Source organism: Eschrichtius robustus, chromosome 8 (genome assembly GCF_028021215.1).
Source record: "Eschrichtius robustus isolate mEscRob2 chromosome 8, mEscRob2.pri, whole genome shotgun sequence".
Classification (NCBI taxonomy): Eukaryota; Metazoa; Chordata; class Mammalia; order Artiodactyla; family Eschrichtiidae; genus Eschrichtius; species Eschrichtius robustus.
In genome coordinates, this window is record NC_090831.1 from 61,959,463 (window position 1) to 61,981,633 (window position 22,171).

General features: G+C 35.5%; 1 protein-coding gene across 10 annotated transcripts in view; it reads left to right on the forward strand.

Annotated features, from left to right (window-relative positions):
• The window catches only part of DGKB (diacylglycerol kinase beta), an 804,767-nt gene that overhangs the window by 312,486 nt on the left and 470,110 nt on the right, over nt 1–22,171 (forward strand). For all 10 annotated transcript variants that reach the window (XM_068550569.1, XM_068550571.1, XM_068550570.1 and 7 more), the window contains one exon: nt 9,659–9,757. In XM_068550569.1, coding sequence (XP_068406670.1) covers nt 9,659–9,757 — 99 coding nt within the window. The remainder of the gene's footprint in view (nt 1–9,658; nt 9,758–22,171) is intronic.

The following is a 22,171-nucleotide window of genomic DNA, read 5'->3' on the forward strand; positions in this document are numbered from 1 at the left end:
TTTTTTACAATTTGGTACAAAAACGTTTATGGGGCTGGGTTTTTTCCCCCATCGGTTTTGTTTTCTTTTTTACAGCTAGTGTATGAGTCATCTTGTTATAGGACAAATTATTCTTGCTTTTGTGGGAATAAAACAGTAGGGAGCGTTGTTTCAGTTAAGCAGATACGTTTCTCTGTAGTGCCCCTCAACACCCCTCCCCAACACACACGCCATTTAAAAATTTTTCTTAAACACACACACACACACTCACAGGATAATGAGAAAAACAAACTGTGACTTGCATTTCAAAAGTACAATTAAGTACTCTTTTAAAATGAACGCATTTTCTTCAATCATTTTCAGCTATTACTCAGTTAAATTATATTTACATTTGAAATTTCCTCAATTATGAAAGACAGTTTCATTTTTTTAAAGTGTTTGGTTATTGTAATAAAACGTCTAACAATGATTTAAATTACACATAGAAATTACTTAAACATGTTGAGTTCTCAGTTTTAAGAAGACCACAACTATTTCATTTTTTTAAAAATTTGGACCATTAAAAAATATTAGTTTTCTTTTTTTTTTCTTGCTAAGCATCTGTAAAAATATTTCGGTTTTTTTTCTGAGCCCGTTCCTCTTACTTTCCCCGTAAAGTGCATCTTTCATTAGTTATATCTTTACTATAAACTGAAGTTAGAGAATATCAGAATTTATTTCTTCATTGTATTTCAAGTTATTTTGCCATCCTTCATACATTTCAAGTGTAATGTTTTAGATCTGTTATTTTCTTTCCTATTTTTATTTCTTGAGAAAAATCCAATGTGTTTAAAGTTTGAACGCTCTAAAAATATGCACTGCTGGGCTTTCCCGGTGGCGCAGTGGTTAAGAATCTGCCTGCCAGGGCTTCCCTGGTGGCGCAGTGGTTAAGAATCCGCCTGACAATGCAGGGGACACGGGTTCGAGCCCTGGTCTGGGAAGATCCCACATGCCGCGGAGCAACTAAGCCTGTGCACCACAACTCCTGAGCCTGCGCTCTAGAGCCTGCGAGCCACAACTACTGAAGCCTGCGCTCTAGAGCCCGTGAGCCACAACTACTGAGGCCGTGTGCCACAACTTCTGAGCCTGCGCTCTAGAGCCCACAAGCCACAACTACTGAGCCCGTGTGCCACAACCACTGAGCCTGCGCTCTAGAGCCTGCGAGCCACAACTACTGAGCCTGTGGGCCTAGAGCCCATGCTCCACAACAAGAGAAGCCACAACAATGGGACGCCTGCACACCACAACGAAGAGTAGCCCCAGCTCGCCACAACTAGAGGATGCCTGCGTGCAGCAATGGAGACCCAACGCAGCCAAAAAATAAATAAATAAAATAAATAAATTTAGAAAAAAATAAAGAATCTGCCTGCCGATGCAGAAGACATGGGTTCGATCCCTGGCCCAGGAAGATCCCACATGCTGCGGAGCAACAAAGCCTGTGTGCTACAACTACTGAGCCTGTGCTCTAGATCCCGCGAGCCACAACTACTGAAACCTGCACACCACAACTACTGAAGCCCGTGCACCTAGAGCCCATGCTCCGCAACAAGAGAAGCCACGACAATGAGAGGCCCGCGCACTGCAACGAAGAGTAGCCCCCGCTCGCCGCAACTAGAGAAAGCCCATGTGCAGCAACGAAGACCCAACACAACCAAAAATAAAAATAAATAAATGTAAAGAAAAATAAATAAAAATATACACTGCTACCTTTCCTAATACAAAAGCTTTTAGAGATTTTAAGTTTCTTTATTTGACTCCTCTTCTCCTTCTCCCATTTAATCTCTATGAGGTATATCTTCTGCCCTTTTCATTCTATGGGAATCATTCTCCTCAAAGTTACCATTGCTAACGGTCTTACTGATAATCAAGGCATCTTGAAATGTTTTTCTTGTTTTATATTCCATTTTGTTTTTCTTGTTTTCTTTCTTTTGTTTTAGTGGTTCCTCTCATCTGTGACTCCAAAATCTGTATTTCTAGCCCAAGCACTCTCCAGTTACATATTTATATTTGGTCTTGATCCTGGTCCTAGTGTTGTAAGAATTTAGGCCTTTCCTTTTATAGGAAAGAAGGTGCTACCTCTGAATAAACTCTGCTTTTTAAATATAGATATAAAGGATTTCATATCTAATTCAGTTCAGACAGCATGTTCCTAATGTCTTATTCTTAACAAAAGATCAGAGTGTACATGAAGATGACTCTTTGGTCACTACAGCAAAGCACAATATAAGCTGTAAATGTATTTAAATCCCGAGTTCTACTCAGGACACAGGCAAACCAGAGACCACTGAAGGGTTTAAGGCAGAGTCAGGGAAAAGTGGCTGCCCTCTCACTAAGCTCTCCCAAGACCCGAGGCTTCTGGCTAACTTCAGCCTGATTTGCTATAAACCATGATCTCCGGGGTTCCTGTGGGTGTTTGTTTCATGAAACAAAACTTGATATTTTTAAATAAGTCCTCATGTATCCAGAAGAATATATGTAGCCTTCTTAAAAATAACTTCAGCCTCTGTGCTCTTTTGGTTTTTAATGTTAAGCAATTATAAGACTATATCTATTAATTTATAGATTTTTTGCCTAGGTTAAACAGAGGATATTTACCTCCAAACATTTATGTGTTTAGTATAATCTCTACTTTCTTCCTGAACTACTGTATGAAAATTTTAGTATGAAGTTGATCTGCTTTTGACTGACACTTACACTACTGTTTGCCTTTAAACAAACTGAATCTACTTTCTTATGTCTTAATGCTTCCTAGAAAGTGCTATTAATATAGCAAAGAACTAGCAGAAGTCGTGATGGGATATGGCACCATCAAAGCTCAGCTTTAGTAAGGCCCATCTGAACGGAGTCCGTGAGGAATAGATTGCAGAGAGAAACAAAGAGAACAAAACCTGGCTTCATTTCAGTGGTTTTCCAAATGCCATCACTTCCTTTGTACATATGACTTTTGGAAATGGCTTGAGTTTTAACTTCGTCATAAGTTAGACTGACCAGATTCTTAAGAATGTCTCTGTCCAACCAGTAAGATAGTAGTTGTACAATCTTGGGCCAAGTATGTGAAAAGCTTTGGCCAGCTTCCTAATTTGTAAAATGGACTTAATGATACCTATCTTGTAAGAGTTTTATAAGAATTAAATGAATTTTTAAAAAAAATCTATGTCAATGTGTTTAGGGAAGGCCCCATACATACTAGTGCTTATGGAAGGACAATTATTATCATAGTGAAAACTAGCTAAAATGTCATGTGAGGACACAAAACCCATCCCGTGGCTCACAGAGGGCACTCCATGGATGTTACTCCTGCCATCTCTTACTCACTTCTGGAAGGATCTGTAGTTTCCCAGTCTAAGAATAGCACCTGCATATTCTAAAAGCACCCAGAACCATGTGGTCCCAAATATCACTCAATCCTAGACTAAACTGATTTATTTGTATTCACAAAGAACAGCTCTTCCAACTGTATTCTATCAGACATGGTAACATCATGCTTGCAATCATGGAAATAGAAGTCAATCTCTTTTATCCTTGTCTTTCACCCCTATTTCATATATTCAACCTATCACTGAGACTTTAAGTTTTCCCCTTAAAATATCTCTCTCAGATTTGAGTTTTTTGTCTTCACCATTCACAGCCCGCGTGCAGGCTCTTAGCACCTCTTAACTAGATTAGAGTCAGAAATCTTGGCTTATCTCCCTAGCAGAAGGTACTTTTCCTATAACACAGGCTGCAAACCACCTCCAGAGTCATCTTCTGAAAATACTAGTTTGTTATCATATGCCACCTTCAGCAATCTATAATAGTTCTGTGATAATAAATGCAGCTCTCACCTCTTCCTACCTCAACCTGGTTTTCACTTCTCCAAATATCTGACCCAAACCTAAGCACAAGACATATATAATAGCCCCCGTATGCCCAGTCCCTGCTGCAGCCGAGCATGTCTGTTGACAGGTCTCTGGGAAAGCCATGCTTCCCCCCTATTTTGCTTACTCTATTATTGCCCTGAATGCACCCACCTCAAATTTTGACTGACTATACCTCAGGAATCAAACTAAGTTCCATATTTTCCTTGAAATTTTCCTTGATAATAATGTTTGCCATTTTCTAAACACTTTCTAGACTTTTATTCCACACCAAAGGAAAGACTGAAATGCTGTCCAGCAGTGTCACATCTGCATGCTAACGTTGTCTACACTGTTAGACTACAATCTCATCCAGCTCCGGGTCCAGTATACACATTTTTCTTCTAATAACCCTGAATCTTGATGGAGTGCTGAGTTTAGAGGAGGTCCTCGATAATTCACCTTCATGACTGATAACACTGTTCTTCTTACCGCTAAATAGTCAATTTTAACTGCATGATTTAAATTTTTAAAAAAATCATCCTGTAATACTCAAATCTGCATCAAATATACAAGTGTAAACAAATGCTTAAAGATAAAAAAAAATCCATTTTAGCACCCCTTTTTTATTCAGAACCTGTGGCTTCTTGATATAATACTATTTGCCATTATGTAGATAGAATGTTAGGCTCTTAGAACTGGGTTTTATCTCCTTTTGTAAATCTAACCACTTAAAAAATAGAAAAATCCTAAGAAAGCAGTATAAACTACCTTCTAACATTGGGCAGCCATTTCCCCTGGGCTTTATAATTCAATCAGCCGGGCTGAATGTCATCATTGCTTCTCTCCTCCTCCTCTTGCTTACATTCTCTGATTGTTAAGATTGCACTGTTTATACCTGTTCATTTCTGCCATGAACATATTTTCTTGACATGGAAAACCTGTATTAAAAACATGTTGTCATTTGCGCCGGTTGCGGTAAAATACCCGCGGTCAGGCAGGACTCACAGGGTAGGAGTCATTTGAGCTTCGCAAACGAAAGCTTATACGAGGACTATTGATTATTGACTTTTGGTATCATGTAGGGTTCCTACTTCTTTTAAAATAGTAACTCCTTATTTCTATTCCCGTCTTGCCCCTAGGTTCTTCATGACCATTTTTTTTTCTTTTTTTTTTTTAGATTCCATATTATATGTGTTAGCATACGGTATTTGTTTTTCTCTTTCTGACTTCCCTCTGTATGACAGAATAAAGACGGAGACCTACTAGAGAATGGACTTGAGGACACGGGGAGGGGGAAGGGTAAGCTGGGACAAAGTGAGAGAGTGGCATGGACATATATACACTACCAAATGTAAAATAGATAGCTAGTGGGAAGCAGCCGCATAGCACAGGGAGATCAGCTTGGTGCTTTGTGACCAGCTGGGGGGCTGGGATAGGGAGGGTGGGAGGGAGGGAGACACAAGAGAGAGGAGATACGGGGATATATGTGTACATATAGCTGATTCACTTTGTTATACAGCAGAAACTAACACACTATTGTAAAGCAATTATACTCCAATAGAGATGTTAGAAAATAAAAAATAAAGTGAGGCAAATATCTCCCCCAAAAAATAAAAAAATAATAACTCCTAACAATAATGTTTAACGGTTTCCGATGCCTTTAAAATAGAAAGGTTCATGCTTTGGCCAATGCCAGCATTAAGGCAGCACCCTGAAATGGCAAAATGTTAGAGAGAAAAGAATGTATATAAACCAGCAAATGTTCCTCTAAATCTGGTCTCTTCATTTTTCGGTAGGAAAATGATTTATTTCTTTTTTGACTCCAAATTCTTATGAAAATTTTTTTTCTATTTTTCTCCCTTTTGACTTCTTAGATTACATTGCTTTCTTCTCAATACAATGCCTTCACTCTTTTCTCAACTCCATCCATTAAACACACACACACACACTCATTCACACATTTTCTTTTTCTTCCTAAATTGAGACAGCTGTTTTCAATAAACATAGACCTGGCTCTAAATTAGGTGCTATTGGAAATTGTCATAAACTCTGAAATTATTTCCAAGTGTTTAATTCACTTCCAGGAATAGCTGGTTTATATTTTATGAATTTCCTAGATAAGGGACTGATTCCCTTAACATGAATGGACGTTTCTGTACATACAATAAAATAACGACCTGAGTATTTTTATGCCTTACTCTTTAAAAGTGCAGAGGTAACTGTGAACAAAAATAAAAACACTTTTAAAAAGGTAACGATTTCCTTTCTCTGGGGCTTCATTGGCCATTTCATTTAAGAGGCAGGATTCATCAATGTTCTAGTTTATTTCTCTTCTTGATGAGGCTATTTCTGTTTTGCTGATTTGGGATCTGGGTTATCTTTAAGACAATTGTCAGACTTCAGTATCTTATTGACACTGAGAAGGACTCAGCTGTGCTGTATCTTTTTCTGTAAAATGTCATGGTGACGAGTTTAAGCAACTTGTTTTTATTGCTGATTATATTCACTTTTTTTTTCCTTTTTACAGTTTTATTGAAAAATAACATACATGCAGAAAAGAATAAATATCTTAAGGGTAGAGCTCAATGAGTTTTCCACAAATGAGTACCCTGTGTAGGCACCACCTAATCAAGAAACAGAACATAACCCGTTTTGGGGTAGTTTTGGGGGAAAGTGCCTTTTAAATTCTATTATATGGTTTCTATTTTGTTGATATTTGCTCTTTTTTAAAAAAGAGGCTTTATGCAGAAGTTTTAGTTTCACAGCAAAAATGAGGTTCACTATTAATCTTGATAAATAGTCCTGGGAACTATAAGCATTTTCTCATTGGCTTTCACATTTTATATTTTGTCCTCAAGTATGTCTCTGAGCAGTATGATAAATGCACTAGACCTGCTATACACATTGTGGAATGATCAGTATTTTCCAACATGGTGTCCTCTGGTTTGACACTCCTGGTTACAGATAATCTCATGATGTTGATGGACATCCAACTATATTTAGCAGCTGCCAGATTCCAATCTTCATAAAAGTATGAAGTACCTTGCACATTATTAGTTAATACAGGCTTCTTGGGGAGGAGAATTATTTTGCACTGCGTCTCCCTGTTTCACTGATGATGATATGGTTACTGACCTCCTTGTAGACCCTGCTATATGCCTATGTTCTTGCAAGACTGCCTTGCAGCTGCCTAGACAAAGCTCAGGAATATGGACCCCGTGACAATCAAACTGGACAATGCCATGCTGGTTTTATTTAGCTCTGCAGAGAGCAGTATTTCATAGGACCATTTGCCGGTACCTATGCTCTGAAACCCTCAAACCTCATTACGAAGAGTTACCCTTTACACACACATTCTGTTTGGCTTATCAACTGTGTGATTCTACCTGAGTCCTCAGTTCCTTTTTTTTTCCCTCCACCTGGGAAACTAGCCTAAATGCCAAAAAGCTGTCATTAAATTCATTTTATCTTTGTTATCCTTTCTTACATCTGGTAACCCTCAAATAACTGTATAGAGAGGTTAGTCATCCCTTATCATATCAGTTGCAGATTGTTAGAAACGCATGGTTTGGAGGCATGGAGGAGGCTGAGGCCCTCAGCTTATGTGCCTGTGGTCAGTGCCCTGCATCTCTGTCCTTCAGAGTCGCATGTAAAGCTTCACTAACTGCAGTCAAGAGTGAAAATCAGTACTTCCTCAATGTGTACACACAGAATTTTTTTCTTACATCTCTCTATTTGTAGAGGCTTCGTAGAGCCTTGCATTGTCAGTTTTAAATAGGTGGTACAGGATCAAAAAGCAGAAGCTTTTTCTCTGTGACACCACATTACAAAAGAGTCTTCAGACACACAGCCTGTCTTTGGGTTTGGGTTCAGTTTTCATAATGACTGGTATATTTGTTTCCTAGGGCTGCCATAACAAAATACCACAAAATAAGAAAAGAAATTTATTCTCTCATAGTTCTGGAGGCTAGAAACCCGAGATAAAGATGTCAGCAGGGTCAGGCTCCCTCTGAAGGCTGTAAGCAAGAATCCTCCCTCGCCTCTTCCTGATTCTGTTAGTGGCCCGCGATCCTTGGTGTCCCTTGGCCTGTGGCTCCATCACCAAATCTCTGTCTCCATTGTCACATGGCTTTCTTCCCTTCATATATGTCTCCTTATGTCCAGATTTCTCTCTTCTTATAAGGACACCAGTCATTGGATTAGGACCCAACCTAATTCAGTATAACTTCAACTGAACTTGAACACGTCTACAAAGATATTTCCAAATGAGTTCATATTCACAGGTACTAGGATTTAGGAAATCAATTGGGGAAAGACCAATTTAATCTACAACACTTGGTAATCTATTTGTTTAAATCCAAAATTTCAGGGCCATGATTTATTCTACGAAAATTAAGTCCAATAAATTAATATATTTAAACCAGTCACTGATTTTCTTTCAAGGAAACTATGCATTTGCATTTGCCAAATGAGTGTCTGTTAATTTATTCCTATTTTGCATGTGACTTCAACTGCTTCTTTATCTTCAATACCTCCTGCCTCATGACAAAGATCAGCAATGCCTGATAAGATTAAACCACTTTTTAAAAAGTAGTTTCCATGCCACGGAGAAGCAGAACTGCTAATTATTGATGAATGTGTAAAGATACTTTTATTTCATGTAATGTGGCCTAGTGTGAGTTAATTACTGTGCAAGTAGCCTTATCTCCAAGGCAGGATGTGATAGATGTTTTAGATTCAAGGACAACAGAAATACCCCTTCAGTAGTGGTGAGCTATACTATCGCTAACAGCAGATCAACCCCATTAGACTTCTATGGTTGGTTGTTAATTAACTGTTACAAAGGTAGGTTTGTTGCGGAAATTAATGTAATCATGACATAAACGGAGTGGCTTTTGGTTCAAAACTGAAAAATGAAGCAGCTCCTTTTTGGTTTTGAACAAGACATTTTATTAATATGTACCATTGTTCTAAAGTATGGATATTTCATATTAAACTGATAGGGAGTAGGGGGCAGATATACCCGTAGATGCCTTTAAACAACTACTACTTTAGCAATTCTGTATGGTTCCAATAAGAATTATCATCTCAATTTTTAAAAAAATAGTATTTAATGTACTATGTTATAACACCTTAATTTAAACATGTGACAAGGTTGATAAAAACATCAGCTTAGATTCTTACATGTAGAAAAGGAAATAATATGTTACATGATTATACACATAGTGTAGAGCTGATAAATATAATATAAAGGAATTTTTATAATCATAATCGTCTTCTTATATTTATATCCTGCTCCTACTGAGATGAATCTCTGGTTACATTTACATATTGAATTAGAAAGTTAAAACTAATGATGGGATCAATTATGCCCCATACTGAGCTGTGCACTTTGGAATGACTTTGAGAAAACAGGAGGGTCAAAAAAAAAAAAAAAGCATCCACAGTGCATAGTAGTTTCAAGATGATGCTAACAGATAAGCAAAGGAAGGACTGTAATGAACAATAATGTGTGTTTGTCAAAGAAATCAGGCTTTTTGGTAGAAACCCTAAAGCACATTTCTAATATAAACATTTCTGAGAATTGGAAAATATATAGGCTGGGTCACGGAAGTTGCTAAACAGTTTATTTAAGGTAGAATATATATAAGGGCAAATGTAATATGAATCCCTTTATGATCCTGTTGGTTTGTTCTTGTAGTTCTTTAAATATATTTGCTGTATCTCGGGCGAAATATAATCTGCTTCATGTTTGCTGTTGCCATGCAAAATTTGATAGTGTCCTCTTTCTCCTTTCCTAGCTGCATAATAAATGTGCTTCTCATCTGAAACCTGAATGTGACTGCGGACCTTTGAAGGACCATATTTTACCACCTACAACAATTTGTCCAGTGGTACTGGTGAGTTTTTCCTTCTCATCATTCTGCTGTAACTTGGGGTGTCTGTGACTAACTGGTACACTCTACCACTCAATGCTTCCAGAGATCATTTTTCCATTGATCAAGGCAGAACTCAATAGACCTAAAATACCTCATGGCTTCAGAAAATACCCCTTTGCCCATTATATTTCCTTTATCCTTCATGGCACAATAAACGTCTTAGTAAGGTATGCTGTAACCGAAGCTGACTCAGGGTTTATCACTTCGTCATGCTGTAGTTACCAGAAATTGTATGGGCAGAACACTTCCACATTTTACGTGTTTTATAGATCTGGCTTCCCAGAATAATGAAGTTATTCTTATGGACAATTTTGCTGGAGATGCACATTATGTATCTGCAGTCGGGAGGTCTTTCACCTAAGTCAGAGGCTACTTAGTATGAGAACACACACCTTGAAGAGAGTTACGCACTGCCATTAGGTGTATTTTATCTTTTATTAGTGAACAATAAATTTACCTGCAAAATAATTCCTTGATTTAATAAATATACAAGGGAAAAATGTGTAAGTGAGGTAATCCTGAAAAGAACAAGTCTTGATAGAAAGAGAAGCAGCTATTCAAAGATAATATTCATATTACATTTCAAAATCCAAATTGTTTCTAAAGTGAAACAGTTATTTTACAAAACAAACTATCATATCTATAACGCAGTTCTCATTTTTTTAAAACAACATGGAAGTTAACTAGCTGGAACTTCAGTTTGATATAATAAAAATACAACAAGTAAGAAATGTTAGACAAATACTTTTCTAAAGGTCAACTTAGAAATTAATCAAATTACTCAATTTGCACCCACTTATGATTCATTTTTTAATTATCTGTAAAATGCTGGTTGTATTTAAATTCCTTTATTTAAAAAAATTAAAACTCTCTTCTCAAACTGCAAATATAAAGCAGAAGTAAATACCTCCATGGGGCTGAGGAGAGCAGTAACTAATTCTAAATTTCCTTCCTTCATGTAAGATTTATTATACATCCTGTAGTATGTAAGATTAATTAAAAATAATGAGAGCCATATTAAAATACACTTTAGACGAATTTTGGTATTATGTTCTTTTGTAGTGTTTTCTTAAAGAGAAAGAACTTATAAAATTTTTATATATTTGCATTCTCTTTAAGAAGTGTAGTAATTTTACTGGTTTAGATGTATCCTTGAGCTCAGATTTTAACTATAAGAAGAAATCTATTATGTCATTCTGTTATCCAGCTATCTGGGTATAAAGCCCTATTCAATTCAATGAGACTACTTCTTTGGCCTACTTATATCAACCTCTGGTCTTATAAGTTCAAACACGAGATACATTCTTTTATTATTCCATCCTTTCTTTCTTTGAGAGAATCAAAGGTAAAGAACATGGGTTAAATGAATAGTCTTGTCTCTAACAACCTTGCAAACTCTTTCATTGCTTTGGTAGATACTTTTGATTCTGAAGATTTATTTTCACTCATTAAATCTTCCTACAGTATTTATCATGATTTGTATCTCGACATTTGTTACGTTATCATTTCCTTGGTACTATATACTCTGAAGTATTAGGCACTGTTAACCACCTCATCTTTCAGGAGTGTCTACCTTACCTTGACACCCATTATACCATCGTCTCCTTACTCTTCTTCTGTTTCTCTGGATACTTCCTTTTAATATCTTTCCTAGCTTTCAAGATTTCAACCTGCCCCATGTTGGCTCATCCGTACGCCCTGCCCTCACATGCCACAGCTTTCTGCTCTTAACATTTTTCCCAGCGGGATCTTGTTTATTTATTTATTTCATTACCGTATTAATTTATATTAAATTCATCCTCCTCTTCTGAATCTCAAGTGCTGCAACCTGGAGGTTCCATGTTGTTTACATGCCTGATATGTTATCATTATTATAAGTAATCACGGTAACTTATTTACTGAGCACATATACTATACCAGCTACTATGCTAAATATACTAATCCATTCAAAAAGTATTTATTGAATGTCTAGTATGTACCCAATAGTATTAACAGTAGAAGGAAAAACAGTAAAAACCCAAATCAAATCTTTGCCTTCATAGAGTCTTCATTCCAGTGGAGTGAAATAGGCAATAAAGAAAGCAATAAGTACAGTATTTAGTACCTGGTTATATTAAATTACTGGTGGTATGTAAAGCTTAAAGGACAAAATTAAAGTAGGAAAAGAAGAGAAGAAATGCTGGAACTACAATTATAAAAGAAGTAGTTAAGAGTTCACCAAAGAAATAATTGAGTAACGAGTTGAGGAATGTGAGGGAGTCATCGATGTGGCTCTCTGGGGACAGAACTTTGTAGACAGAGGAGTCACCAAAGAAGGACAAGCAAAGACTCAGAGGCAGGAGAAGCCTGACATATCTGAAGTGCATCAAAGAAATTAGTGACTGGGTTTCGTTCTGCAGGGGGAATACTAGTAGAGAAGGTGAAATATGTCTTAAGATTTTCATATGTATAGGACAATTTAGGCTATTCTAAGGTTTTTAGCTTTTCTTGTGAAAGAAGTTGGAAGCCATTAGAGGCTTTTGGCCAAAAGAGAGAGTGATCTGACTTACATGTTTAAAAGAACAATCAATCTAACTAGTGTGTTCAGGGGGTGACAATGGAAAAAAGATATGACACGTAGATTTTCTTAGAAAAGTAGGAAGGTGGGTCATTGCTAAGAGCAAAGATGGTATGAGAGTTTTGAGGATCAGTAATAAGTTACACACGAGTCACCTGGGAGAGTGGCAGCTACGTGGATCAAGAAATACCATATGATTGCCAGGGAATAATGAAAAGTCTCTTCCTGTTAATAACTGTGGATTTAGAACAAGATCAGTAAGCTTCGATGGGTATAGTTCTCTGGTCATATTCAGTCATATTTCTCCAGTTACGTTCTAGGCCCAGGAGTAGAATAGGCATGGGCCAGCCAGCCTTAATGAGACTGTGTTTTGCCCAATATGATGAAATGAGAGAGAAGCAAAGGAGTTGAGAGTATGAGCAAGGGAGTAATTATAGGGATTGGCCATGGAATTTAAGCTGGGAAACAAGGAAGTAAGGACATGAAGAGTGAAGTACAGTAAGGGGTGTTAGGAAAATACATTGTGGATTACAATGGAATCAAAGATTGTTGGAATCAAGGTTATTGGTGTCAAGTTACAAGAATGAGTGAGGTAACAAACAATTGAGATTTTGAAGGGTTTGCAGTTATTGGTAATGATTTGTATGAATTAATTTAATAATCACAGTGGCACCATAAGGTAAATATTGTAACTCTCTCTATTTTACCTGTGAGGAAACTGAGAAACAGATTAAGTAATTTTCTATGTCACATGGCTAAGAAGTGAGAATTCAGGACTGGAATCAAGAACGATCATTCCAGAGCTTATACCCTGAGCTCATCATTTCTGCCCTTTCTCCAGATCCCAATATAGGCCCTCTCCTATTTGCCTTATCTAGAACCTTCATTCCCCAACTTTCCCAAGCCAGAAACCTAAGAATTATAATTGGTGCCTCATCTTGAATATCAAATTAATCATTAGACAGCCTATTCTGATGTTCTTACTTCTTTCTCTTTTCTTCAGCCCAACTGTAACTGTCTCATATGTCACCCAAAAACTGTTCTCCAGAATTCTCCTAGTACTAATAGTATAATCTCTGAATTTCCTCTTTTCTTTGCATTCTCGATACTACTCCCTGGATCCACTTTCAAAAATACAGTAAAATATTTTCCTTCTTAAATATGTAAAGTATTTTAAATCAATGCCAAACTCTCCAGCATGGTAAACAAGGCTCTTTAACTGGATCAACCCGCCTAATCCCTCACACACCACCTTACACACTAGAATCAAGGATCTGAACTGCTTGTAATTCTCTAAGTACACCTGCTCTTTGAAGTCCTTGTGGTTTTGCACATGTCAATAAATTAACCTAAATCACTTTACCTTGCTGCCTTGCTAAGTAGAAATTAAAGTTTACTTTCCAATCATGGAATAAGTACATTGACTCTTAAACTCATTAACTGTTTAAATACTAAAACTTTAAACAAATTAATAAAGTTGTTCTGCACACAAAATTGCTTAATATGCTACAACTGATAGGCTCGGAGGCTTTTCAATTTGTGAACTCTCATTAACTTCCCAGGAATGATTTCACACTGTATCACCTGCTGTAAATTTTTAAAATTTCATTGAAAGAAAATCGTTAGTCCTCACAAATAATATGAGTTTTTCATGATCATGGTCTCTAAGAAGAGCAGGTGAGTTTCAAACTCAATTATTGCAAAGTGGTCATCAATATCATTTCTAGCTCATTCCAGAAAATACGAAATGAAGAACTTAAGACATAAGATTTTATTGAAGTTTTTTATCCCTTGCTTTTGACCCTGTGGTCAGGAATTGGTTATTCAATGAGCAATATAAACTCATTAAAGATCCCTTTTGCTGGTTGAAGCATTTTAATGACACACTTCAAGGTCGAGGTCCATAGCAGCAGCCTTCTTATATTTTAGAACATCTCTTCAGGTATTATTTTTATTTATTTATTGTTTAAAATTTCTGTACCTCTCTTTTCAGCCCTCAATCCCTCCTCAACACTTATTAACTTTAAGTTAGTGATTCAATACGTACGTGCTCACCTGTTATGAAGATTAGCAAGGTCAGCATCTTCTTTGCACTGATGACATGCTTTTATAAGCATGCACTAAAATAGGATTCCACAAATAATTAAATAGGATTCCACAAATAATTTGTCTCGATGGTGCTTATAGCCATAAAAATGGATTAAAACCAACTACTCTGAAATTAAAATAGAAATATAATCAGTGACTCCATACATCAAATATAATCATGGATTTCTGGAGTTGCATTTGGCTTCTAGTATATTTTAGAATACTGTCACAAAAAGCTTCATTGCTTAAAATCTATCAAGATTCTTTGTGACCATGTTTAGGTACTTAAAATGCTTTCTTTGAGAATTTTCCAGCAAAAAATGATTGGAACCACAGTCTATTTACTGCCATATTGAAGATAATTCAGAACTGTTTACAAAGGTATTGCATAGCTCATCCCACCTCCAAACAAGTGGAAAGTGAATCTAATGCAATCAGTCAGGACTCTTGATCAACAACTTAATTTCCAGAAAAGGCCATTAACCTTTACCAATTGATTGTCAAAACAGATGTTCTGCCTTTGATGGACTCCATCAAAAATGCATTCCTGATTCTTGTTTTGGATCACACCCAGAAATCTCTGCTGTCCAATCCCAATCAAATGTCAATGCAAAAAATTGTAACAATTTCATACAAAACATGACCTGATGAGCATGCAGTTTACCCCTAACTCAAGACAGACTTGGTCCATGTTGTGTTAATCCCTCACAGATTTGCTTTAATTAAATTTGGACTCACCATTATGTCATCAACCTGCCCTGAAAGGCTTTAAAAAAAATTATATGAAATTCCCTCATTGTAACAAAAAAGGTATGTTTTTGGAGATGCCTTCATTACCTAACAGAAGTCCCTCTCTGCTCTGTTTATCATGGTTTGTTATCTTTCGAACCCTATGAGCCTTATTACTATCATGTTTTATCTTCTATCCTTAAGAAGAGTAGAGTTCAATTTATACTGACGTTTGAACATGATGATGGGATGTGTATTTATTTCTGTGTGCTAATCTAGAAGTCTATTGTTGTCCTTTTCATAAATTTTTCTTCACTATAAGAAAAATTTAGCCTCATTTAGTACTTTAAAACTATTTTTGCCAGTACATAATTTTTTTAGTTTCCAGAAATCAATGGAAAAAGCTAGATAGAGTCCCTCTGATTCTCAGAATCATTTTATAGTGGAAGCTGTATATTTGATCAACTTCTCTAGAGCTATGGTGTAGTCTTACATTCATTATAAATTTTATGTTTTTTTTTTAATTATCAGGCTAACTGGGTCTCTGTGATTACACGTGTTTTTATACTGATTCTTCAATTTGGGTTAGGCTTTTATTCAATTAATTCTGCTACTGTCAACAAATGAATACTTGAGATGTCTCATGAAGAAGTAGCTTTTTAAATTTTATATTTGAACAGCAAAAGCAGATCATCATTAAAATCATTTCTATTATATTTAGCTCTGTGATTTAGTTTTCTTTTTATAAAATAATTATTTTACATTATAATTTAAAAGCAAGGTTCTATTCTGTAAATAAGGGGTTAATTGTTAATAATTTTCTACATCAACATATATTAGTAAAGTTGATAAAATATAGGGATCATGTAATGCTGATTACTTTAAACTTGGGTTTTTTACATTTAAGTATCCACTCTTCATATAACTGTTATGACTATGCCTTTAAAGAATTTTTAAGATCATTACTGATACTCAATGTACATTATTTTTATTTACAATATCTGCAGTGCCAGTTTCCTTCTGTTTTTTTCTTCTCTTTCCTTCTTTCTTTCTTTCTTCCTTCCTTTCATTGTATTGGAGCTAAAAATTCAGATAAGAACAGTTCTTTTATTTACTGTAATTTCGAGTCTGTTGGGCAAGACAGTCAGGCAGGTTACATATTATGGTGAAGTAAGTATTAACTTACTGAGGCTTTAGTGAAGAGAATCTTCATCTATCCTGAGGGTAATTCAAAGAGTAAATGAAAACTTTCTTGAAGATATGATGCCTGAGCTGAATCTTGAATAAAACAAGGATTTTGCCAGCAAATACAAAGTGAACTTTATATGAATAGTCTCCGAAATAAGAGTTCAGAGTGAGATCTTGAAATGGCAAAATGTTTATTAAGTCTTATGAGTAAAGGTGAGGTGTGGAGAGACAGGCAAGAAAAGGTCTGAGATGGTGAAAAGCCTGACCTTTCTTGTCAAGGATTTGGGCTTTATCCAGTATAAATAAGAGACTACATGATCAGATTTGTGTTTTAGAAAGATAATTCGGCTAGCAGTGCGAATTACAATAAATTTAAAGCAGGGAGCAGAGGAGATATGAGAATATAATCACTGGGTTGTGAGGCAAGTAATCAGAAAACACCAACAGAGGAAGAAAATGAGGGAAACAGGAGAGAAGATTGTAGCAGAGAGCAGAATATTAGAGTTTGATGTGATTTCAGAATAGATTAGTTCCAGAGGATGGTAAAGTCCATTATGCAGCCGTGGATCTGGGTGGTTCAGCTGGTTGCAGAGAGGAGGGTCACTAGGTGTTAGGAAGTCAAGGAACTCTGGGCATGGTCTATTTTATCTTGTCCATAAAACCACCTGGGATAATTACAGGGTCTTGGTGGAAAGGTTCTGTATCACAGTAATGAATAAGAGTAGAGGGGAGAACTATTAGATTCCATGAGTCTCAAATGATAAGAATTTCTACTTTGGGGCTGGAAGAATGATGATTTTAGTGCAAAGCCAAGCTAGTCCATAAAAAACAAAACAAAAACAAGCAAACACAAAATGATCAAAAAAATAGAACAAGTAATGTTTGAGAGAATGAGCAACCTTGGAAGTGGTATAGGGGTAGTGGCAGTGACTTAGAAAGAAAGAGGATAATTTGTTTATTTTGAGCAAAGTTTCCAGAGACCCCAGTGAAAAGTTTTAGAAATGAAGTATGGAAGATCAATTGAAGAGAAAGAAAGCAGAAGTAAGCATGGGATGGTGATAGCCAGAAAGGATAGAAGACCAGAAACTTAAGTTTCTAACATGAACTCTAGATTTGTAGGCAAGTTATTTCAACTGGTTACAGCCTGGTGAGAAATGATTTGTGTCCAGAATATAAAGATAATTTATATAAACCAATGATAAGCAACAAACAATCTAATCCAAAAGGGCAGAAGATCTAAAGAAACATTTGAATAAAATATATATACACAAATCACCTATAAACATATGAATATATGCTCACCATCTTTACTAGTCAGGAAAGTGCATATTTAAATCTCAAGAGATAACACTACACACCCATCAGGATGATTAAGATAATTAAAAATCCTAAGTTTGGAAAGGACATGAAGCAATCAGATTGTTCATACTTTGCAAGTGTGAGAGTGAATTGGTTCAACCCAATTAATGCTAGCAGTATACTGTCTGTTTTTGAGTCCTGGCTTTTTCACTAGTTTTATGATATGAAGCAAGTTATTAACATTTTGTCCCTATGCATTCCATTTGGAAAATGGAATTAAGTGAAGTAATTCATGAAAATTTCTTAGAACTATGCCTAAATATAGTAAGTTCTCAGTCGATATCATCATTACTACCATTGTAAGCATTATGTTGAACCAGAAAGCGAATTTTAACTCTTTATTAAAAGAGAACTTTGCATTTATTAAATAAAATTTATAGAAACAATATAAAATGAAAAGGAAAAAAATTTTAAATCTCTAAAACAGTTATATAGGAACCATTATTTTTTTTTTTTAATTTTATTTATTTATTTATTTATTTATTTATTTATGGCTGTGTTGGGTCTTCGTTTCTGTGCGAGGGTTTTCTCTAGCTGCAGCGAGCGGGGGCCACTCTTCATCGCGGTGCGTGGGCCTCTCACTATCGCGGCCTCTCTTGTTGCGGAGCACAGGCTCCAGACGCGCAGGCTCAGTAATTGTGGCTCACGGGCCTAGCTGCTCTGCGGCATGTGGGATCTTCCCAGACCAGGACTCGAACCCGTGTCCCCTGCATTGGCAGGCAGACTCTCAACCACTGCGCCACCAGGGAAGCCCCCTAGGAACCATTATTAATGTATAAATAGAACCACTATTAAAGTTTACCTCTTGATTTTTAAATGTATATTTTGGCATTTTTGTAATTAAACTTGACATATCATGTGACACCCTATTTTTACATTTAAACTGATATCATTAAGTGCTTGTGTATTTCTATATACTATGTAACATCACTATTAACGGCTGCATAATATCTCATTAGTTGAAGATATTATAATTCAGTTGAAACAGTGTTTATATTTAGCATGTTTGCAATTCCTTATTTTGATATCATAAGTAACACCTTAGTGAACATCTTTATGAGGAGTGGCTTCCCCAAGTTACTCTCTAATCTATACTGGAAAGTATCATTTTTTCCCAAAATGTACTTATTTGGTTGTTCAAATGAGTCAGATTTCACAGTTGTTTAGTTCTTTCTGTACTATAAACACATCTCCGAATCAGGAACACAGTGCTTGAAATGAATCCTAAAGCCAAAAGTTAGTTTTACAATAAACTATTAATTATTTAAACATTTAAAAAACTAATTTGGTGGGATTATTTTATCTTACTTTTAAACAGACATAATATTATCAGAATATACAGTAAATATAGTGTTCATTGGCAGGAAGTGATATAAAACAAAGAATATGTTCAGCATTGTGCTTCTTTTGGTCCAATTGTGGTGTGTTCTTCCTGGAATACTTTCTCTTATTATAATACCCTATATTACCTTAAATTAACCTTTAAGAATGCCAGCAAGATAAATGATAAAACTTGTTAGCTTAGAGAAAGGAAAACAAAACTATTGAGAAAATATAAATTTTAAGCATAGTCTTTAGATCTGATTCAAATGGTTCCAATTCTACCTCTTTCTCTTCTTTACTGTAACTCTGTAAACTTGGCCAAGTGATGGTGTTGCTGAAGCAGCAATCTATGTATCTCTAGGTATAACACCCTCAGAGAACCATATGTCTACATTAACTTTTCCTCTTCTTCCGATCTTGCTTGCTCTTCCACTATTATAAGAATTCTACTAAATTATGCATTGTAGATTTGGTAAGTCTTAAATAGCATAGAGTATGTTAAATCTTTCCTTCGAGCATGTGTTTACTCCTCAGTGATGTCAGGGGCCTGTTAGGGAGTGGAAGTATAGCATGCGTTTCTTTCTCACGGTCCAAGGATTATGGCCTCTTCCTGTCTTATCTTTCACTTACCCCTACCGAGCAACAGTTAATAATGACAACTTCAATACCAAACATCAGCTAATTAAAAGGGGGAGGGAGATATTCGGATTCTCTGTAATTCTGAAAGTTGGATATTGAATTCTCAGTAACCTTATTTCCTGACCTAGTTAGAGAGCTCCCAGAAGTGAGGAGAGCCTGGTGGAGAGGTGTGAACAGTTGGCTAAGGTTGTGACTTGCTGCACTGAGCTTCAGGTTTTATTTAACATCCATTTCAGCTGCTTCACCCTTCTTTTCCATTTACCTCTTTAACCTTAACCACAGTAACTGAAGTCATCTATTTTCTTGAAAATTCTTTATGTATGGTACCATGGGTTTGTGCCTATGCAATTTTCTTTTTTGTCTAAAGAGTGGGATAAAGCACATTGTCAGTGCTCAATAATGTTTCATCAATGTCATTACTTAATATTCATTTAATTAATATTCATTATAGATCAATTCATAATTGTCATCAGAGTAATGATAGGCAAGAAGGAATCTCATTTTTTCCCCATATTTTGAAACTCTAACTCAGACTCAATTTCATGGTATTATACATAAAGGATACCTGCTTTTTATTTATTTTTTTTAAGTATGTAGAATTAAATTCTGAATGTTCTTCTATTTCTTTGCCTATGATTTTCTGCTTCAAAAATCCAGTGAAGGATATATTCAGCACTAGACAGCGATAATGTTTTTAAAATATGTGTAGATCCATTTAGGTTGGGCATAATCTTCCATGTACATATACTTTAAAGGCACATAGTGAAAGAAATCTGAAAACGCCCCAGCATCACTAAGTGATGATCCCATCATCTGCATTGTGAGATGAACCATTTATCTGTTACATTGTCTTAATTAGATTGGTTTTATTGGTTTATAACCCATCTTTATGCTAACCTAGGCTATATTATATAGAATATGTATACCCATAAGCAGGGTCTAATATAAAAGTAAAAGTTCATATATCATGGTTAATGATACTTTTTACCTAATGAATATGGTAGAATTCTATTTTTAGGACTCTAAGTAGAAGTTTTAGTTTATTTTTTAATAGGGCTAAAAAAATATTCCTACAAGTTTCTGTGATATTTTATGCTTAAAATGTTGCTGTATCCAGAGCAAGTTATAATAATTTTTTAAGGAAACAAACATGTACTTTCTTGGTTTTGTCATGATTTACAGAAGGTCAAAAACAAAAGGCTAATATGACATAAACTGGAAGTTCAGCTAAGTGAAAATCTGATAGAGATCTAAAACATGTAGACACAAATAACATTATCTGAAGAAGGATTAAAAATATTCAAAATTTAAAATCTATGGAATAGACTCAAACAAAATAAAGAATATCATATATGTGTCTGATTTAAAAGTGAGGATGCAAGATTATCTATTAGTGAGTTATTCTACAACTTATTACCAACAATTTTCAAGGCAGCTTATATACAATAAGCAGCAATATAAAACATAATAAGTTTGTGCCAAAATTAAGTTAGACTTAGAAATTCATATCACAGTATCCTAAAAAGTTGACAGAGGTGCTTTGCAAATTTGTCCCTGAGTTTCTTAGTAGCCTTTGGAAAAGGGGGGAAATATTGGCTTGACAATTGTTTTAAGTTGTGAAGACTCACAACTTAAAAACAAACCGTTCACTTAGAGGAACACTTTTTTCTTGTTACTGTTATTACTAAGACCCAAGATTAATTTTTTCCATGTGAAATTGTATTGGTACGGGACTACACTTCAATAATATTGCTATAACTGGTATAGTATTTGTTCCTTTGGTTTTGCTTTTTTATAACAACTGTTATGCAGACTGATGGCTTATGCCCAAAGTGCATTTTAGTGTAAATACGTACCTATTGCCAAAATAAAATAGTAATAATTCTGCAACAAGAAAACAAAGAAACATGCATAGCAGTGAAAAGTTAGAAGGATGTCATACATGAAGATTCATTGCAGCAAGCAGATGAAAATGTTAATAAATTTACATGACCAAGAATAGTAAAGAAAACATCTCTTTCACAGTATACTGATTTGAAAGGGACATCAAGAAGGTTAAGAAAATATGTAGAGAAAAAAGTAAAGCCTTATCAGAAACTAAAATGTATCAGTATCTGCATAGGGAAAAATCAGCATTGAGAACAACTGAATCAGTATTTGGAGGAGAAGGTTAAGAAAATCTCCTATAGTGCAAAGGAGAATGACAACAAGGTGGAAGGAGACCTTGCTACCCCTAAACAAAAAATTAGAAGTATTCTCTTAAGTCTAAGTATATTGAAGAAAATCAAGTTGCACTAAAAAGGACCTACATTTCTTCACATTCACTCATCTACTTAATTCAATTTCCATGTAATAATTTTTGCTTGACAAAATGATTCCAAAGTTTGCCTGGAAGAATAAATGTGCACAAACGTAAATTCTGAGAAAGAAGAGTAGTAGGAAAAAACCTGTTTTAACAAATCTTAAGAATATGTTTACTAAAGCTACAGTGA